Source organism: Pteropus alecto, unplaced genomic scaffold (assembly GCF_000325575.1).
Source record: "Pteropus alecto unplaced genomic scaffold, ASM32557v1 scaffold226, whole genome shotgun sequence".
Classification (NCBI taxonomy): Eukaryota; Metazoa; Chordata; class Mammalia; order Chiroptera; family Pteropodidae; genus Pteropus; species Pteropus alecto.
Genome location: NW_006440132.1, coordinates 1,132,321 through 1,153,143, shown reverse-complemented (window position 1 = coordinate 1,153,143; position 20,823 = coordinate 1,132,321). Strand labels below are relative to the sequence as shown.

Below are 20,823 nucleotides of genomic sequence, written 5' to 3'. Positions count from 1 at the left end.
AGACGGTTTTGTTGCATGTAAGAAGCCAGACACAAAAGAATTCATTCTATATGTATGCTATGTGATTCCCTCTACTCAAAATTATAGAGTAGGCAAAATTAATATGTGGCTATAGAAATTGGAAAATAGTTGCCTGGGACTAGTAATAACAAATGTTGGAGAGGACGCGGAGAAAAAGGAACTCTCATACACTGCTGGTGGGACTGAAAATTGGTATAGCCACTATGGAAAACAGTATAGAGATTTCTCAAAAAACTGAGAATTAATCTACCATGTGATTCAGCAATCCCTCTGGGTATTTACCCCATAGACTTGAAAACACATATCTGATAAGATATTTGCACACCAATGTTCATAGCAGGATTATTCACAGTGGCCGGGACATGGAAGCACCCGAAGTGTCCTATGATAGATGATTGGCTAAAGAGTTGTGGTACATATATACAATGGAATATTACTCAGCCATAAGAAGAGATAAATACTGCCATTTGCGACAACATGGATGGACCTCGAGATAATTATGCTAAGTAAAATGAGCCAGACAGAAAAAGTTGAAAATCACATGATATCACTTATATGTGGGATATAAACCTAAAAGCAGCAAATGAACAGGACAACAAATGAACAGGACAAACAAATGAACATGGACATGGACTATAGTGGTTACCAGAGGACTGTAGAGAAGTAGTTACTAGTGGGGTGGGGGAGGTGGGGGGAGGTAGACAAGGTAAAGGGAGTCAAATATAGAGGGGTGGGGGAGGGAGAAGCGGGTAAAGGGGATCAAATATGTGGTAGCTGAAGGAAACTGGACTTTGGGTGGTGAACACACAAGAGAATATACAGATGTCAAATGATAACGTACACCTGAAAATTATATAATTGCATTAACCAATGTTACCCCAATAAACTTTAAAATAAGTAAATAAATATTAAAAAAATCTAATTCACAGAAAAAAATATCTTTAATGATTTGTTTTTAAATTGCTAAATGTTTAGTGTTCCTGAGATTATACAAGATACTAACTAATCAGTCTATAAAATTATTTGCATTTTTATCATTGTAACAATTTTGTTTGTATTATAAAATAAGGAGGCTTATGTGATTCTCCGCCTTAGCTCAGAAATTTATTTGTATTTCCTTTAATAAAAATGGACAGAACTTCTGCTCCTGTCCAAGATGAACTGATTATGGACTGGGGTTATCCTTCTGACACATCATATAAAACAGTTTTCAGACACTAGAACATAAGTGACCCAGGACTATGATCCCTGAGAGAAGGGAGATTAGGTAAATCCTAAAGTGGTTCAGGTTTACTGTCTGGAGACAGTATACAGGAATCAGGGCAGAGAGAAGAGCCCATGTGGAATTGTAGCAGGAGCATGCATGGGAGTTTTTGGGAGGCCCTAGAATGAGGAGCAGAGTACCAGAGAGAAGCTGCAGAGATTGAATTCCATGTAGCTGAAACCAAACCAGATGATTATAATTGAAAAAATTGGACAATGAAAAATATGTGTACTAGATTGTTCATGGAAATGCTGCTTGTAATAAGCAAAAATCTGAAAATAACCTAAATATATCTAATAACATGGTTTTGGTAACTAGCTAGTCAAAAATTTATGTTTGCAGAAATATATCCATTTAAATGGACGATGTTTAAGACACACTATTAAGTAAATCAATCAGATTATAAAACAGGAGCTGTCATTCTTCTTTTGTCTGTTTTGTTTTGACTATATATAAATGAAACAGAAGTCCTAAAACATATTAATGTTCTGAAAATATTAATGAGAGTTCTATAAATTCTGAAAATAAATATTCAGAATTGTGCTTGAAACTAAGATTTTGACTTTTATTTAAGTATACTTTACCTCAAGCTAGATTTAGAAATCTTTTCCTATATTTGATTAGTATAGGTATAAATAAAATTTTTAATGGTTGTTATATTATAGAACCATAGAATTTTAGAACTCAAAGGCATATTGGAGATCTCTGGCCCAAGATTCTTGCTTTAAAAATGAGGCGGTTGAGACTCCAAGAGGATAAACAATCATTCAAGTTTCTAGAATGCTTTGGGTCTTGACTAAGGATAAGTATATTCTCCTCTATATTATCTATATATACCTCTTTTGATCCCAAAGATGATAACAGATTTTTTTCTAATGGGCATTTACAAGTTACCTCTTCTATGCTCAATTTTAAATGGAGCATAAAATTACACAAAACTCCCCATATTGAGCAGAATTCTCATAGAAAATGTCAAACTTACGTAGCCTTCCCAACCGCATCTCCTTATGAGACTCTTCAGAACGGAACTTGTTTGCGATGGCACAGCATTCCTTGAAAGCTGTGACGCATTTTGGGCCTACTGTAATCCGAGCAGCTCGCTGCTCACAGCTTTCATCATCATTACGATTGGCTCCATCATAACAACATTTCTTCAACTTTGCATATTTGTATTTAGCAACTGAAATGGTAATAACACAAGTGCTCAGGTGTAGGAGAGATCTCAAGGGATACTCTTCAGTTTCTACTGCCTTGTGATCCCTCTCTCCACAACAGTCATGGCTAGTTGGCTGACCAGCTTCCCTTTGGAACTTCTCTAGGAGTGAAGAGAATGAATGTGGCCTCAGGAGGTAGTCCATTCTGATTCACACTAAATGGTTAAAGGGCTTCCTGCAACTATGCTAAATACTAACTCTTGAAATTGGCCACTCGAATTCAGCACCCTTTGACTAAAATGAGTTAACTATCTGAGAAGCCCTCAAGTATTTGAAGATAGCTATCATCACTATACAAGTATGTCCTTCTTTAAGCTAAATATCCTATGTTTTACAAACATTTCTTACATGATATTGTTTGTGGACCTTTACCAGTGGCCTCATTCTTCATTGTAAATATACAAATTAATGTATCTCTCTTTTTCATATCATTAGAATTTAGGAAAAAAGTTAGAATTAAAATAACTCATACAAATGGAAGGAATTTTTATATTATTGTAAGTGTAATTATTACTTGAACTGAGGTCACTGCCTCTTCAATGTTCTTTCTGTAACGACATTGCCAATTATCATATTTCCATTTAAATAACCATTTTAAAATAATTTCTATTAGACTTATTTCCCAAAGAGTAATCCAAAATACCATTAACTATTAATCATATGAAATAGAAGAAATAGATTTCTAGGTATACCCCAAAGTTTATCAAATCATGGATTTTTTTTTCAGAGCAAAATGGAAGAATATGATTTTAATTACTAAAGTTTGTAGAGAGAAAATATTGTGATAAATAAATGTTAATCTTTTAGATTTTAGAAATAAAAATAATAAATGCTTATTTTCCTGAATAAAGTTATGGCAAATGAACTATTAGATTTATTGGATTAATTTTTCTGAGAGGTGAGCTAGATGTCTATACATATCTTCCTTTTTGCCCATTCAATCTGGACTAGGGAAAATTAGGTAATTTTTAATTTTCTCCAGCTTTTAAGTGATAGATCATCGTCTTTCTACAATCACATAAAACTTTTAGAATACCTTGTTCTTCTATCTTCTTATATAGCGTTCTTTTTGGCCTGAGAATTTCTTTACAAGTTTCATCTGTTCAAAAAAAAAAAAAAAAGATAAAGACAGAGAAGAATGAAAAAAGGAGATGAAATCTCAAAAAAAAAGAGAAACATTCACAAGTCATTCATTCAACATATATTGAGAGCCTGCTTTCAGGTAGGCCTTGCATAATATACATCTTACTATGACTTGTATTATCTTAGAGGAGCTCATGATCTAGTGTCATATAGTTTGATCCGAGTTTGATTTTGAATCCTCCAACCTTTTTGATCCACTGATTATAGAGAATGAGGTAAGTATTTAATGTAAGTAAAATTTTTGTTGGGCGTGCTATTTTTATTACTTGTTCTTTGTGCTATATTATTACAAATAATAGTATCAAGTATGCCTACAAACAATTTTAAAACCATAGAAAGAAGATGATTACGATGTGATCCTTGCCCTCAGAGAGCTCACAGTGCAGTGGCTGAGATAAGATGTATAATTAAGTATTAGAATATGCAATGATGCTCTGCTATTATATTACTTTTAAATAGAGCTAGTCTCTACAATATTCTCCCTAGTAAAGGAGAAAGGAATGATCAATTCTATGTAAGGAAGAAGCCCCATAGAGGAGCCCATAGAGGAGATAATTCTTAACAGTAGCTTCTCCAGGCTAATAAAAGAGAAAGTAGTTCTGATGAGGATAAACCCAAAGATGTAAAATAGTATACATAGTGCCACCCAAGGACCATACTTGATTCTACATAGCTTAACATAATGTAAGGTAGAGCAGGATGAGAAACAGTTGGAGAGAGTTGGGGAGAAGAATTGGAGAGGCTTTGAGTACTACACTAAAGAATGTGTACTTTATCTTAGAGGCTAATGAAATATATACTATACAGGGGTGTTACATAGTCATGTCATTCTATCTGGACGACAAACAAAAATGAGGACTGAAAGGCAAACAATTGATGTAAATTTCAGTAATCAATATGAAGAATAAATGAAAAATGCTGAGTGTTTTACCATTTTCTTGGGTGTCATCTGCATTTGCATTGGTAAGGAAGGTGAGTCCAGCCAAGTGGAATACATCTGCATTGTTGCGGCCACCACCTGCCCCACATCCCAGGTCACTCTTCTCTAAAGTTTGAAATACCTGTCCAGAAAAGCAAAATGTTGATTCTGTTCAGATGTATAAATCATTCCTCTAAAGAACTAAAGGTATGAGTTGTTTCATGATTATAACAAACCTGTGAAATACACAGGCTGCTTATTTATCAAGTGGCTGAAGTCCAAATTTCTCAACTTCATTCCTCTAGTTTGTCCTTTCGGGTTTATAAATATATATATAAATATATATACATATATATACATATATTTATATATGTACATATATATACATATATGTATATATTCAAAATTAAATCAAGAACTAAGTCTTAAGCTTTGGTGAGGAGATTCTTAGAAACTGGCCCTTGGTATTTTGTACTTAGAATGTATGCTGCAGTCAATATAACATTTCACTCCCCCACCACACACACAAAAAGAATAAATGTGTGAATGCATAAATGAGTAAATTAGCAAACAAATTTTTAAGTTGCTTAAAGCAAAAAAAAGAAAAAAAATTAAAAAGCACAGCCTCTTGTGTTTTGGAAAGGAGGGCTCAAGGTTCTAAGTGGGTGAAAACTTGTTTTGGGGGGGTTGTTCCAGTTTTGATTTTGACCCCAAATGTCTTTTTCTTTCTGAATGTTTTGAACTTTACAGTTTCTCAGTTCTTTCTTCCTTGTTCAAAGAAATTCAAGCCTAGAATATAGTAGCAAAGCAAAAAAGACAAATGGGAACTTAGGGGAACTGAATCATTTTCAAATTCTTCTGTGCCACAGATTGAATGAAATTTAAAAAACAAAAACAAGAAACCCCCAGAAGTCACCCATCAGTCTTCTCTTGTACTGCTACTATAAAGCCTTCTCCCCAAACCCCTCCCAAATCCCCAAACCCTCCCAATTGATGGTGCTTAACTTTATCTACAATTGGTGGAACAAGAAATGATGGACCTGTGCATTGGGGACTAACATGAGAATGGCTGTTAAATTATAGGCTTAGATCAGAGAAAAGGACTAGTCTGTTAATTCTTCCCATATAATCTACCCTGGGGGCCACAATTTGTGAGCACTGCACAGAGCCACCAGTGATGAATGCCATACACTACTTAACTCTTTCCAGAGGCTTCTTGGTTTTCCTTTGGACTCCATATAGAGCACTGTCCACTGCTGTTAAAGCCACCCAGGACTCTGACTCACTTGCCATATCAAGAGATACATGTTCGCCTGGAGAATATGTATCTGCACTTGGAGACAGAGAAACCTAAAAGGTCATTTGAAAAAGAAAAGATCATTTGTGGGAGACAAAACTTCATAGATTGCTGTGTATACAGTCTCCTTTATTCAGAAGAAAATTCAATTACGACATTATTCGTGGCTTACCTGGAGCTGGTTGCCGCATTTTTCTTCAATATTTAACCAGACTGAGTCAGACACTAATTCTGCTGTCTGCTCTCCTGTGACGATGTAATAGACCAGGAGACGGGCTGAAGGAACCATGTTCTGTGTCACCGGAATGTTTATACTTTGATAAGTGGAATCTGGAAGTTTCTCCCTTGTGCCAAAGTGAACAATTTTGCCCTTGGATATAATCTAAAAATAAAGAGTAGCAGCAACAATAACTACAAAAACAAAACTTTTACTTCAGGATGGAGCTTGGCGCTAGAGTAGAAATTATGTTAAAGAAAAATAAAGTTAACATGTATGGGCCTACTATGTGCCAGAAATTTTTATATTTACTTTAACTCTTTTAATTCTCATAATAACCAGTAGGATAGGAATATTATTTCCATTGTGCAGATGAAGGGATGGAGGCTCAGGAATTAATAAAATGTCTTACAGAGTTTAATTCAAAATTATATAACTAGGAAAACAGAGAGCTAAAATTTGACCCCAAATCTGTTTAAAGTCATCACACTGTCACTAAAATCTCCTTTGTTTTACTGATTTAAAAAAAATAGATGGGTGAGTAGAGTGCATCTGACTTGGGAATTAAGTTTTAAAGCCAGAGATTAGGTTTTAAATTGGAGGCATAGATTTTTTTAAATTACATGAAGTCAAAATGTCCTCAATGATGCCTTAAGTTATCCTTAGAGAACAAGACTACATATAGTAAATAGCAGGTTTTGGCACAGTTTCCAGAAAGGTCCCCTAATCCTTCATCAGTCAATGTGTTCTATGGTCCTCATTTATTTTTTAATTTCTCTTTAAAAAATGTTGAAAAATACATTACCACCTGTTTGGCCTGCCCATTGGAATAATTCATTCCATTTCTTTGACAAATGTCAAGAAGCCCTTAACATTCTTCGCATGTTCTTTCCTAGGTTTCACCAACAGGCTTGACTGATCACCTCTGTTTAATATATGTGATGTAATAAGGGATGTTGCTGAGCTGTGGAATTGGAGCAGGTGTGATATGATTCAAATTTCAAAAAACAGGATTCAGGTCCTCCTTTTATGCGAGTGAAATGCTCACATTTTAAATAGGCGTAGGCATGAGATCTTTGGCCATGATATAGAGCAGAGTAATGTGAGAATTTAATCAGATTCTCTCCATGGAGTAGTCAGTTCTCTTTGGTGAAAGGAGATCAGACAAGGAATCAAAGGTTCCCAGTTCAAATCAAAATCTTCCTTTTCCAGGCTGAGTGAGCACAACAAGTCTTTTAACCTCTCCATCTCTCAGTTTCCTTATCTGTAAAATGGTCATGAAAATCATGCCCTATCCCAAAGGTTTCTGAAAAACTGATTATTAAATTAGATGATGTTCTTGAAATGCTTTGTAAAAGAAAATACAAGGGTTTATTCAGATGCTTCTCTATAAGCAAAGGAAAATGTTCCAGGTGGGAGAATAGATAGGTGTAAATCAATTATTATCATACTTACCAAGTAATTATAGTGAGCTATTTTGTCAATATATGGACTTTTGGGGGTAACAATAATATTCAGATGTTCTCCCACAAGAAAAGGTTTATAGTTTCCAGTCCAGTCAATATAAAGGTAACTTTGGCTGAGAGATGAATATGCTACTGCTCTGTAATCTTTGCTGGCCTGATTTTCATCTGGAAGATCTGGGTCATTGGTCCTGACCTGAAAAGAAAAATTTCAGAGAAGACATGTGGACTGTGATGAAATGTTTTCTGTAAAATACACCTTTTATATTCCTTTTTTTGCTTTATAAATTTCTAAATTTCACACTACTAAATGCTGAAGAAAACAACCCTCCATTACTCCAATATTTGTACATCTGTGGTATTAAGTAACTTTACCAAGACTTTGGACAATCATTAGGATAATATGGGGTTATGTACTGTGGTGGGAAAGTCTGGTGAAGTGAAGAGAGAAAGATGCTCCTGGAACAAATATTGATACCCTTCCTGAAATGTAATGGCAAGTTGGAGACTCTTTTTCCTATAGGCTGAGATGGCAGGAATTGGGGGGATTTGGTGGAGAGGTTGTGAATGGACATCACAGAGATTCTCTGGCCCAGTTGCATTGTGAAACAGTGGCACAACAGAGTGCTTATAAATACAGGGTGGAGTAGAAATGATATCTTGTCAGCAATATCTACCTTTGATAGCAAAGAGGTTAGTAGTTCATGCTCTGGAGTGAGATATGCATTGGTTTACATCCCAGTATCGCCATTTATTAATGGATAAGTTATTTAATTAATCACAACAGAAGTTTGAAGCCTCTGTTTCCTCAGCTGCAAAATGGCAATGTTAGTATTCAGTAACTCATAGAGCTGATTAAGTGGGTATTAACGAGATCTATATAAAGCTCTTAGCGCAATGCTCAGCATTTCTTAAGTGCTCAGTAGATGATAGTGAATGTATACATGCCATAGTCATAATGTGCCGTAGTCATTAACTTATTCATTTTTTACTTGGAGTTGGGAACTTAAACAATATTTGCTAGAAGAGAAAACTATTAAGTGAGCTCTAAGGTAGAGTGGTTCATGCAGCGAGAAAAAAAGGGAGCCTTCCACAGTTAACCTTTTTGTGGCCCTGAAAAGACATAAAAATTGGGGGTAGGGGGAGAGAATATTCCTACCACTGACTTCCACTGCTATATCTAGTCTGGAGCTTCTAGATTCTGATATAGTCTTACCAATGTAAGAGAAAATAATTAATTCCCAAATAAAAAAGTGATCGATTTATCTTCCTTAAGGACTATTCAATGGATTAGCAGATTGCCTCTAGTACTTATTTTTAATGCAAAATTATGAAACTGATCAGTGGATTAATGGATAAAATCTGCTGCATCTGTTCTGCACACTAGCCAAAACATACAGTCAAAAGTACACATTGTCCTAAAAAATTTAACAGAATTCAGCTCACATTAAACTCCAGCGCCGTTACTCCAGATGGGAGATTAACCACAAACAAAGCTACTCCATCATTGAAACCTGTTACACTTTTCTTCGACTCCAAGTCAGTTGTCTCTTGGTTTTCATTGACCGTTTGTGCACTCAGAGTCACCGACATCCCACCTATCACTTCATCAAGTGAATCCTTAACCTGCACCTGTTTGTCGGAACAGTCCAAGTTCAATTCAACAGCTCAGCATTTGTTTTAAAGATAATTCTGAAATAATTTTCTTTCCTCCCACCAGAGTATAAATAATTCATGTTTAATTCAGTAAAGAGAAATGTGTTCTTAGCTTATAGAAAGATGTAATTCTATTTAGTTAAATCATTTTTGGATAAATTTTCCTGTATACCAAGCAGACTCAGAACGTAAATATTCTGTTAAGCACGCCAAGTAGATGTGATAAGGTGTTCTACTATTTAACTTCTGTGTTTCTTCAGTTGGTTTAGGACTACTAAATAAAGGAGAAAATGAGACAAAATGAGACAGTCACTTCAGGGAACGATTCTTTTGGATATGAGAAAAAAGAAATGTATCCCTTTTTTTTTTTAACTTCTATCTTTCACCACCATGCATATGATTATATATAACTTCTACAAAGGTATATTTTATATTGTTTTATTTTTATGTGATATGAAACATATAAAAGATATTTTAAAATAATATAAATATTACATTCAATACAATAGTATTATATTTTATATCTTATTATACATTACTACATATTATCTGTAATATCTTATACATGTGCATGCTGCAGTCATTAACGTGCATTATTAACATATTCATTTTTTACTTGAGATTAGGAACTTAAACATTATTTGCTGGGAGAGAAGACAAGTGAGTGGTTCATATGGCTAGAGGAAAAAAAAGGCTTCCACATTAACCATTTTGTGGCCCTGAAAAGAGATAAAAATTGAGGGGAGGAGGAGAGACTATCCCTACTAATAATTACTATATATTGATAATTATTATATATTGATAATTATATATATTGAGAAGCTCCAAGCATGCCTAAAGCTTGCTTTGATTTTAGTAAATCTTTTTTCTCTAAAAAGCCAGTGACTCACAGTAAGTAATAAGTAAAACATTTTAATTACACTAAAGTTGATTTTTAAAAGCAGCACATTTTCAAAGAATAAAAAAATTCTGCTCTAGCTTTCTAAATTAAGGACAAGGAACAAAATTTTCCACTTAAAATATAACATTATATATAATAAAATATATAATACTAATTTTAATAAAATTTAATAAAAGTCAAATGAATGTTTCAACTCCATACTCTCAGCTTTAAAAAAAAAGAAAAGTGGGGAAAGGAGAGAAAACATTAAATGAGAAAGAGGAAGCAAAACAGACAGGAAAAGAATCAGGAATCGAGAGTCAGGATGGAAAGAAAGGAGAACAATACAGACAGATAAGATCAGACAGAGTCAGTCATGCACAAAAAATACGGAGTGAAAAATACAGAGATGCAAACTCAGAGACAGACAGGATGTAAAAAATGGTGAGAGAAAGGGGTTTATAGTCAAGGAATGATATCTCCATCTTAAGGCTTTTTAGGAACAAGTCACCAAATAATTTTAAATGTTAGAATTTTTTTGAACTATAGACTAATGGGGTTCTATTTACATATAATTTAATGCAATGCTTATTTAGGGAATGCCTAACACAGGCTATCTTACTAAATATAGACACTGGCCCTAAGGCTGAAGCTGGCCTGCAGTTTCTCACCCCTATCTGCATGCAGAGGAAGGGCAGCTGTTATAGAATGAGTTCACTCCATGATTTGCTTCTCTAGAATCTTTCCCGTTTGCCACCCTCCCTAATGTTTTCTGTAAACAGAAAAAGACAATCATACTCAGCAGTTTTTTTCCCCCTTCATCTACCTTGATAGAATACGGAATTCCAGGCTTCAAGAAAAGAGGAGTAGCAACCAAATTCAGTTTGTAGGGAGAGAGGAGGTATTTGATGCCAGGAACTTCTGCCTCTTCAGAAAATCCACCTAAAGGAATGACAAGGATCATGTTGACCTTCTTAAGGAGGATACTACTCTGGATGGGAATATATTTTATCTTGATACATCTCCACAGGCTTATTCCTTCATTCACTCCATTCCTGCACTCATTCATTTACCAAAAGTAAGTAGGACGTGGGTCTTGGTTCAGAGGGGCAGTGCAGAGAAGTATTTAAACCTCAGGAGTTCTCTAACCCTTATGCACAAGGCTGTATGTAGAGATGCTCTGTGTAGAATTAGAGCTATAGGGCTAGATTGAGGAAGAATGCGGAGAGGGGTCTGAGTTTCAGTTGAGCATTAAGGAGAGAAGGAAAGGGTAAGCCACAGACTGAGCCTTACAGCGGGGTTACCTTTAGAGTGCAGGAATATGGAGAGAAATGGAGAGAAAGACAGAAAAGAGTGCTTGAGGTAGAGAGAACTGTGAGAATCCACTGGCAGGAGCCCAACAGTGTTATCCACCAACTAAAACTTAAGTATAACTATTAAGAATAACATACAAATCTCTAGTGCCCCAAACTCCTTTCTAATATTACATCCCTAATACCCCTTATATTTCAGCTAACTAGATAATCTGCTATTCTCAAAGATCAAGTTTCACTTTCTACCCTTGGTATGTCCCTCTATGGAGGGTGCCCCACTGCACCCTGTCTACCATCCCTACCTCAAAACCCTGTGTCCTGCAAAACTGATCTTCTTCAGGACACAGCTCCTGATTGCTCAAAAATCATCTAGAAGCTCACTTTCCTCTGAAGGTCAAACACATTAACTACTTGCTTAAAGCACACATGGAATTTCTTTTTGTAGCAGAATTCTTTGTTTACCTGTGTTATAGCTGATGCTAGTTTGTAAACCACTTGAGTGTTGGGATTATACATCATTCATATTTGGAAGGCTGCATGTTTAGCAACACTCTATGAATATCCCTTAAATATTGATTAAACTAAATTTATTTGAAATAAATTGGGACAAAGTAAAAATAAGAAACATTAAAATAATGTCAAAAACAACAGCCAGGGCAAGCAGTATAATCTCATCATTATTCTCCAACATCTATTGAGCATCTGATATATACAAAGTGCTCAATAATTGGATAATTACCTCCATTCTTTATTCTGCTACCCTAGAAGGACAAATATAAAGAAGTGGAAGGGACCTTAGAGATCATCTGGTTTCACTTTAATTTTACAGAAAAAAAAATAGATTCAGTATGGTTAAATTATTTGTTCAAGGTAGTTGGGGGTTCAATATAAACCTGAAAATATAAAGAACATTAGTAATCAAGACGTACCAGAGTAATTTGACCCAATTTGGAATAATAATTAATAGCTATTAAACACCACTGGAGTGAGGTTGAGAGCACTATACAAATTTTCAAGGATGCTAAGAAAGTAGTAGGTGGACCCAAGAAGGAAGAAGAGGAGGAAAAGGAGGGCTAGTACTTAATGGTCCTCACTAAGTGACAAGTACTGTTTTAAATGCTTTGCATATATTGACTCTTCAGTCCTCACCATAACCCTATGAAGTGTATACTATTATTGTACCCATTTTAGAAACATTATTGCCTCCAGTTTTAGGTAGAATTCCTGAATAGTATAGCTGAAAAAAGTTTTAGGAGGCATTTGCTTCAACTTCATTATTGCACAGATAAGGAGACTAAAACAATGATAATAATAATTACTTTCATCTGCATAGTACTTTATCAAACATTTTACATACATAATTTCATTTTGATCATTTTGTGTTACACCAGGCGAGAACATTGGGATGCCAGATGTTCAAGCCAGATAGCCTGCAGAGCCACTTGGGATATCAGCTGGGCAGGTGTTACCTTATTTTTGCAGTTGAGGCAATGGGGACCTAATGACAAGACAGTGACAGAGCTATGCTCTAATCCCAGTTTTTAACGACATATAAAAGATAAATTAAATATGAAAGAAAATAAAATATGAAAGATTTATAGGAATTATTTATACCTTTAATATGTTGTCTAAATATTTCCCAAGATAAAGTTAAAACAAACAAACAAAAGAAACTTACCTGTAGACTCTATGACTGTTACACCAATATAAAGGTACTTGTTGTTTAACTCTTCTAGACTGCTGTAGGACAATTCTTTAATTGCTGTTTCAGAGTTAAATGTGACTTTAGCGATTCCATTTATCAACTTTTAAAAGGAGAAAATGAAAGATTTATTTTAGAGAAAAACTTATAAGGAAAAATTAACAATATCTGTTTTTACTAGCCTCTCAATCTAAAACAAATGTCAGAGGATGGTTTATCATCACCAGTAAAGTGAATGACTGGATACACAATTAAGCCAAGAATACTATTTTCTAATCTATTTTATAAAATTATAGACACAGAAGAGTCTTAAATATCATTTGATTCAATGAGTCTTTTTTGTACTGACTGACAAAGATGTCTTCTTCCAATTCCTGAGTCATCATCCATGTTCCTAGGCTTCTCAGCTTCCTTTTGCTCTTAACTAAGAGTTTTTTGGGTTTAATGATATTTAATTTGTGCTTTGCTGCTTACACATTGAAACATTAATTTAAAAACATACAGTGGGTAAAGGGATATGGGGTCATATTATATCACTGAATTATTAAGCACAATAATAAAATAGATTTTGCCTTATTTTTTTTAAATTGAATTTCTTGAAGCCAGGGAGTTTTGTCTTATTTACTTCAAATTTCAGTGTCTAGCATAGAATCTTGCATTAAAAAGATACATCTAATTTATATCTTGAGTAAACAAAACTGTCTTTTGAAAAAGCAAAGGCTAAGTAACTGATGTTGCAAATCATATGAATATACAAACAGTAAGTAGAATAACATGAGCCCTTATCATGTATTGTATAATGTAAAAAAACACTGAACAACGAAAAAGGGACCAGGACTCTAATTTAAGCACCAGCAACCACTAGCCTTTAACAAGTATCTTCTTCATGAATTCATTCACTTATATATTTATAAAGTTGTACCTTCTATTTGCCAGAAACCATGCTGACTCTGAGCATATAATGGAAATGATTTAGACCCACAAAGAGTTTGGTGTAGAAAATAATAGAGAAGTAAGTAAACCATTACAATAAAAGAGGGTTTCTCAATCTCGGCACTATTGACATTTTTGACAGGAAAATATTTTATTGTGGGGAACTGCTCTGTGCCTTGTGAGAGTTTAGCAGCATCCCTGGTCTCTTCCCACTAAGCGCCAGTAGCACCCTCTTCCCCAGTTGTGACAACCACAAATGTCTCTGGACATTGCCAAATGTCCCCTTGGGGATAAAAATAGCCCCTGGTTCAGAACCACTGCAATAAAGTGTCAAATATACTCCACTCAAGGCCTAAGGGAGTGCCTGGCAGGGTTAGTTAAGCTAGCTGAAAAGTTCAGAGAAACTTCCAAGAGAAAGCATGTCAATGTTCAGATTTAAAGAACTAGGAGGAATTAGCTGGGCAAAAAGGAGGCAGGAGGGGACAAAGGGCAAGAGCATTCTCAAGCAGAAGGAGCAGCATTGCACTGACCTGGAAGCAAGAGAGACTAGAGTAAGTTTGGGAAATAAGAGTAGCTAGTGCAAAGGAGGGGAGAGGGAGAAATGGCATGAAATAGGCTGGTGAAAGGAGTTGATGCCAAGAAAGAGTGAACATTATCCTAAGGACAATGAGAAGCCAATGGAGGATTTTCAGCTTTCATTTCCACACCTACATAAAATGAGGGATCAGATTAGGTGATATTGAAGTAACCTTCCATCTCATGGAAGCATTCATGATGTACCTTTAGGTATGAGTGAACATGTCTTAACGTCTTACCATTGTGTTTTGCAATGCTTTTTGCATCATTTCCTTTTGATCATCGTTAATGTCTTCTTTTATTCCAAAAGAAATATAAACTTCAGCCTCAGTGACAACTTTATTATAAAAATATCTGTTAAACAATAATACCACAAGATTGCTTTGTAAACAAGGTTATAATAATACAATTCAGATAAGAGGATCAATTCGAAATTACATAAAGCACTTGATACACTTTAAAGTATCTTCCATTCACTATTACATTTCATCCTCATAGAGCTACAACAATAAAGCCGAAGTACAAATTTTATTACTATGTGCTGGATGAAAAAACTGGTCTTGGGGAGATCCAAAGACTCAGGTCTGGGGCCCTTCTCTACAGGATGTGTTACTTACTCAATGATTTGATGTCAGTGGAGAGCTGCTCCTTATTTTCTTTTATGACTTTAAAAGCAGCGTGTCCCACCTTACTGTTGTATATGTTCTTTTTTAAAATTCTAAATGTGTATTTCCTTTTTAGTTTAGAATTAAAGTAAGAATAAAGGAAACTTTCTGCATAGCAAATAATACTGTAGCAAGAGCTAAGTTTCCTTATTCATAGTTTGAATAAAGTATCTCCAATTTAAAAAATAATTTTAGTAAGAAAGGCAGCATAAGGTAGCATTTGAGGGCTATGGACTATGGAACCAGACAGGTTATGTGACTTACTAGCTATGAAATCTTGGGCAAATTACTGAACATTTATATACCTCATTTTTTTCATTTGTAATATGGGAATAGGAATAGTACCTATGAGCTAATATACACAGAGTGTTTCAAAAAGTTCCCAACATATATAGTTATAGAAATTGGTTATTATCATTAATAGCTATAATTATATTGCTATCTTTAAATAACCTAACTTTTGTGTTAGATTTCTTGCAAAACTAACCCCAATTCTCCACCTCCCATATATCCACCATCTTTGCAGCTTCTTGCATGCAAAGAGTGTGAAGGGAGTCTATTTCCTCTGAGCTGGTCTTGTAACTTGCTTCAGACAAAAGAAGGTGGTGGAAGTGATGATGTGCCAGCCCCAAGCTCAGGCCTCTAGAGGACATTTATGCTTTCATATTCTCTCTCCGAGTGTTGCTACTGCTGCAGGCTAGCCTGCTGGATGACGAGAGATATACGTGGTCCAATCAACCTTTTAGCTTTAGTCAGCTGCCAGCCAACTTCCAGACATGTGAGTAAGATCTCTCTAGACCAGGCAGCCCCCAGCTGACCTGCAAATAACTGCAGGCACATGGAGGAGCCAAGCTGAGATCAGCCTAGCCCAGATCAGCAGAAATGCCCAGCTGACTCAGAAAAGGTCATGGTTTTAAGACATTGAGTCTTGAAGTAGTTATGCAGCACTAGCTGGCTGATTAAGCCATTAAAAAATGACAAAGAGAGAAGGCTTCATATCTCAATCCCAATATCCTAGGTAGTGCTGGTTTCTAAACATACACATTGAACTTAATTCTTTAGAATTTTTTTTTTTTCCTGGTGAATAACCAACAAAGCTAAAATCAGAACCAGCTCACATCTGAACAAACTATAGGCATAATGTTTCCTCAATCAATGAATCCCAAAGTCAGGGCAGAATTTGCTAATAAATCACAGATCTCGGTAGTATGTAAGTGTATTAAATCAACACATTGTATATCTTAAACTTGCACAACATTACATGTCAATTAAATCTCAATAAAGCTGGAAAAAAATTACAGCTCTCACTTTGGGCAACTATCACCAACCGGATTTGGCACTCAATTAGCTGAATAATGTGAAATAGAAAACTTTCTTACCTTGCTTTTATAGTAATTTCAAAATTATTAAAGTCCTTATAGCCAATGAAACTTTTCTCTGGTTCTATTGAGACGGAAAAATGTGGCAACACTGAAAATAAAAATAAAGAGGCAATATTACCACTTTAATTACACTAGCTTTCTTTCTGGTATAGTTAATGCTGTAACATCAACACAACGTCTACCTTGTCATCATCATCATTATCAATGACAATAGCAATGACAATATCTCTGGGAAGCCTCCCACTCCACCAGTCAGAGGTCAGTCCGTGTACCTCTGTGTAGCTCTATGGACTAGAAGCACTTTGTTTATTTTTTGACTACAGCATTTATTATAGGCAATTGTTTATTTCCTTGACTAGAGTATGGGCTCCTTGAAAACAAAAAAGACTGTTCTCTATCTTTGTGTACCTTACCCTTATTATAAGTATCAAACATAGTAAATATTTAACAAATGTTTATTAAATTGAAAATGGAAAATTCTTGCTTATTTAACATTTTCCCTTTTTTGTGTGTGTACAGTAGATAAAATCTACCCAGTCCCCAAATTCCAGCATAAAACTCTGATTTTAGTCAAAAAGAGATAGCTTACAATTGTAAGAAATAACATCCATGCAAAATTAAAAATTAGGGCAGAAAGGAAGTTTTTTTTTCTATTTCATTGGTACCTTGATTGCTCAAGAGAAAATAGTATCACTTGTCAAAATGGCACAGTCTTCTCTTTATGCTAACAGACTGTGTATCAAGGCTTATGAATTCTAATTTTATTAACCTGCACAACAGTGAATAGAAAATTGGGTGAACAAGTGACCCTGATATTGTGGACAAAGACTGGCACCCAAACATAAGTGAGATAGTTGGCTTCAGATATGGCTTATGTGTTTTCTAGATGGTGAAGACCAAAAGTAAAAGAGTAATGCAATTTGTTGCTCTGGGCTGCATTCTTACATTATCAAAGATGCAGGCAGCTGTATTTTCTCCATGACATGAGGTGCAGGGAAATATTTCATCTTTCCATCTTGTACCTACTTGTCATGTAGCAGGGACACTTGTGTAAACTGGGGCATACCAGTAAACAAGATAGACACAAGCCTTGTCCTTTATGGGCTCACGGTCAAGCAGGGAAGGAAGGCACAAGCAAAAATTTACACAGATAAATACCTATACCCGTTATGAAAACTGATACGAAGAAGTACAGAGAATCCTATTCGGGAAAGAGAATTCAGAGAAAGTTTCCCTGAATAAATGGCTTTTCAACTGAGACTTAAAAAGTGAGTAGGAATTGGCTAGGCGATGAGGGAGGAGGAGAACTTTTCGATAGCGAAATAACATGACATTCGCATTTCAAGGCTATTTTGGCTAGTGCCAAGCAAGAATAGTTTGGAAGCAGAGAGGGCAATTAGGAAGCTTTTGCAGTAATCCAGGAGGGAGCCTGATGATGAATCAATGAGAGATAATAAGAGGTGGATGAATTCTAGATATATACAGGAAGCAGCAAAAACACTTGAAGGAAGATTGGTTGGATTCATACATATAGAGAGCCTATAATCTTCAAAGTTAAATTTCATTGTAACAAATGTGTCACTTTTTTTTTCTTAATTTTTAAAATTTGTGTATTTATTCTCCATATTACGAGTCTCCTGGGGGATTAAAAAATGACTTCAACAGAAGAAAGTTAAATTTGATATCAGAGCATATAAATAAACTAGTAAACAATTATAAGAACTGGAAAGATTAATTATTAGTCCATTAATATCACTGATTTCAAAATAAGAATATCTTTAATTTCGAAATAAATACTTTAAGGATTTGTGAATCAGATGGAAAATAGCATTAGATTAAGGGTAAAGAAATCCAAGTGTTATTCTTGTTCTGTCACTAATTGGCTGTAATGAGTTTAGTAAATCATCTATTAGTCTACTGGGTTCCGCTCGCCTCATGTCTGTTTCTCCTAAAATCATAATTCTGGAAAAGGACCTTAACTAGTCAAGCTCCTCAGGGGGTTAGGTCTCTTCAGGCTCTATAATGAGGGACATAGGTCCAGAGAAGTTGGTGTGCTTGATCAAGGTTAACAAGCATGCTGCAACTGGAGCCCCGGCATTTGGACAACCGCCTTTTTACCCTTACCCTCTCCACCAGTGCTTCTAAGCATACTAGATGAGGCTGCTTCATCTTCAGGGAGTGATTTTGCATTAAGTTCATTAATCAAAAGTGATTTCAACTTATTTTTTGTCTCCAGCTATGGCTGGAGATAAAGTATGGTTTCTTTAAAGAGGAAAATGACCTGGGTTTAATTAACAACTTTCAATCAAAAATATTTATTAACTCTTTATAGGTAAACTTTTATTGTCAGAAATTACCATATTCTTTAACTTCAAAATATGCAGTTCCAGTTGTTGAAAAGTCCTCTTTATATTTAGCTTGAATTGTCCACACACCGTATCTGTGAAAGCACAATATTTAAAATTACAGAAGTCATCAAATATCTTTAATTCATTTAAAGGAAATCTAATCAATTCCTGTTTTAAGGAGGGAAAAGTAAGTAATGTATTTTATATTTGCTACAGATTTTTAAGCAATAAACAGAAATAATTGAGTGTTTTCAGAATAGAAATTATTTAGTAATTAGTTTTTCATATATTATGTTATTTTTTTCAGGTATTTTATCTTCATGTTGTCAATAGCTTTGATTTGAAGAACTAATGATACTTGAGATTTACTTAGTCCTGGAGCTTAATAATGGTAAATCATCATTAAGTCAGTGAATATTTATCATGTGTCCATTATGTTGACGTGCTGGAGATATAACAGTGAGCTATATGAACATGACCCTTGTCCTCAAGAGTTTCCAGTTTAGAAGGGAATACAAAGGCAAGTAAATAAACAATTACAAAATTGAGATAAGTGCCATGAAGAAAATAGGCAAGAGAATAAAAGGAAGAGAGGGACTACAGTAGATCATGTGTCCAGGGATAGCCTCTTTGAAAAGGGAGTATTTACCCTGTGTCCTACAGAATGAGAAGAAGTCAACTTTGTGAAGCAAAGTGAAGCACATTCTAAGCAGAGGGGACAACACGTGCAAAGGTACTGGGGCAGGAAAGAACTGGCCATGAGAGGCTGCCATGGTTGATACATAATCTGTCATAGAGCAAATGGCACAAATGAAGTTGGAGAAATGATAATAGTTATACATAGGTTCGATTCTGCACTACAGAGCATATAGTGTTTTTAAGAAAATATAAAATTTAAAAATTATTCAAATTATTTAAATCCCCCAATTTTATCCAAATTCTAGACAATCTTCAGTACAGTGAATTACCTGCAAACTCTCTTTTAGAGGGCAGACCAAAAATGACCATTAAAAGATTTTGCTTTCAAGTTATACTGTAGCCATTCATACGTACACTCATCTTATTTGTCTTACTCTTGAAGGCAAGGAGTGTGAATTCGCATTTCTATTTTTCTTCTCTCATCCCCATTGTACTTTGCATATACCAGGAATGTGCTTACTGACTATTTACTTTGGATTCTGTTTAAACATATTTTTAAATCCTTTAACATGAGGCCAAATGGAAGAAATAGCTCTGAGAACATCTCTTCTCTTGAAATTTGCCTTCTACTAGTCGATGCTGCAAAGACTACGGAGGACCAATATTTTTATAACTCTCAGAGCAAGGTATGGGAGACACCAGCATTTTAGACTGTTAGTCTATTAAATTCCATAAGCGGGGGAAGTTGATGATTTTGATGAAAATGAAAAAAAAGCCTGGGGACTACTTTTGCCCCTTTCAGATATTAACTTCTATATGTAATGAGGATTGATGAGAAGTATTTTGAGGGTTTGTTTTTGTTTTGCCAGAAACTGGACCTAGATTCTCATTAGACTTTAAAAGACTTTGCATATCCTCATTTCTTTCACACAGACACCCCCTATTAACATTAGGTGGTTCTATTTGACCAGTGATCTGCCTTACAACCAAAAGTTCCAGATGTGCTTTTAAGAGAAAACTTTAAAACAAATAATTTAAAATACTTAGGATTAAGTGGAATCTTGAAGTCAGGAAAAGAGATAATTCCAGTATAATCATTTTCTTCTACCATGTCAACTTCTGATCCTTGAGGATCCTTTGAATAAAAACAAACAACATCGAAGCACGTAAACCACATTAAAAATTTAACTG

General features: G+C 35.0%; 1 protein-coding gene across 1 annotated transcript in view; it reads right to left on the bottom strand.

The window, feature by feature from the left end:
* Positions 1 to 20,823, bottom strand: part of C5 (complement C5) — a 75,273-nt gene that overhangs the window by 42,319 nt on the left and 12,131 nt on the right. The window contains exons 5-17 of the mRNA XM_006917074.2: positions 20,676 to 20,767; positions 19,003 to 19,085; positions 16,643 to 16,733; positions 14,838 to 14,952; positions 13,066 to 13,192; positions 10,901 to 11,016; positions 8,985 to 9,170; positions 7,531 to 7,734; positions 6,031 to 6,240; positions 5,762 to 5,911; positions 4,574 to 4,703; positions 3,536 to 3,598; positions 2,268 to 2,465 (exon numbers count right to left, since the gene is read on the bottom strand). Of these exons, the coding sequence (XP_006917136.1) occupies positions 2,268 to 2,465; positions 3,536 to 3,598; positions 4,574 to 4,703; positions 5,762 to 5,911; positions 6,031 to 6,240; positions 7,531 to 7,734; positions 8,985 to 9,170; positions 10,901 to 11,016; positions 13,066 to 13,192; positions 14,838 to 14,952; positions 16,643 to 16,733; positions 19,003 to 19,085; positions 20,676 to 20,767 (1,765 nt within the window). The remainder of the gene's footprint in view (positions 1 to 2,267; positions 2,466 to 3,535; positions 3,599 to 4,573; positions 4,704 to 5,761; positions 5,912 to 6,030; positions 6,241 to 7,530; positions 7,735 to 8,984; positions 9,171 to 10,900; positions 11,017 to 13,065; positions 13,193 to 14,837; positions 14,953 to 16,642; positions 16,734 to 19,002; positions 19,086 to 20,675; positions 20,768 to 20,823) is intronic.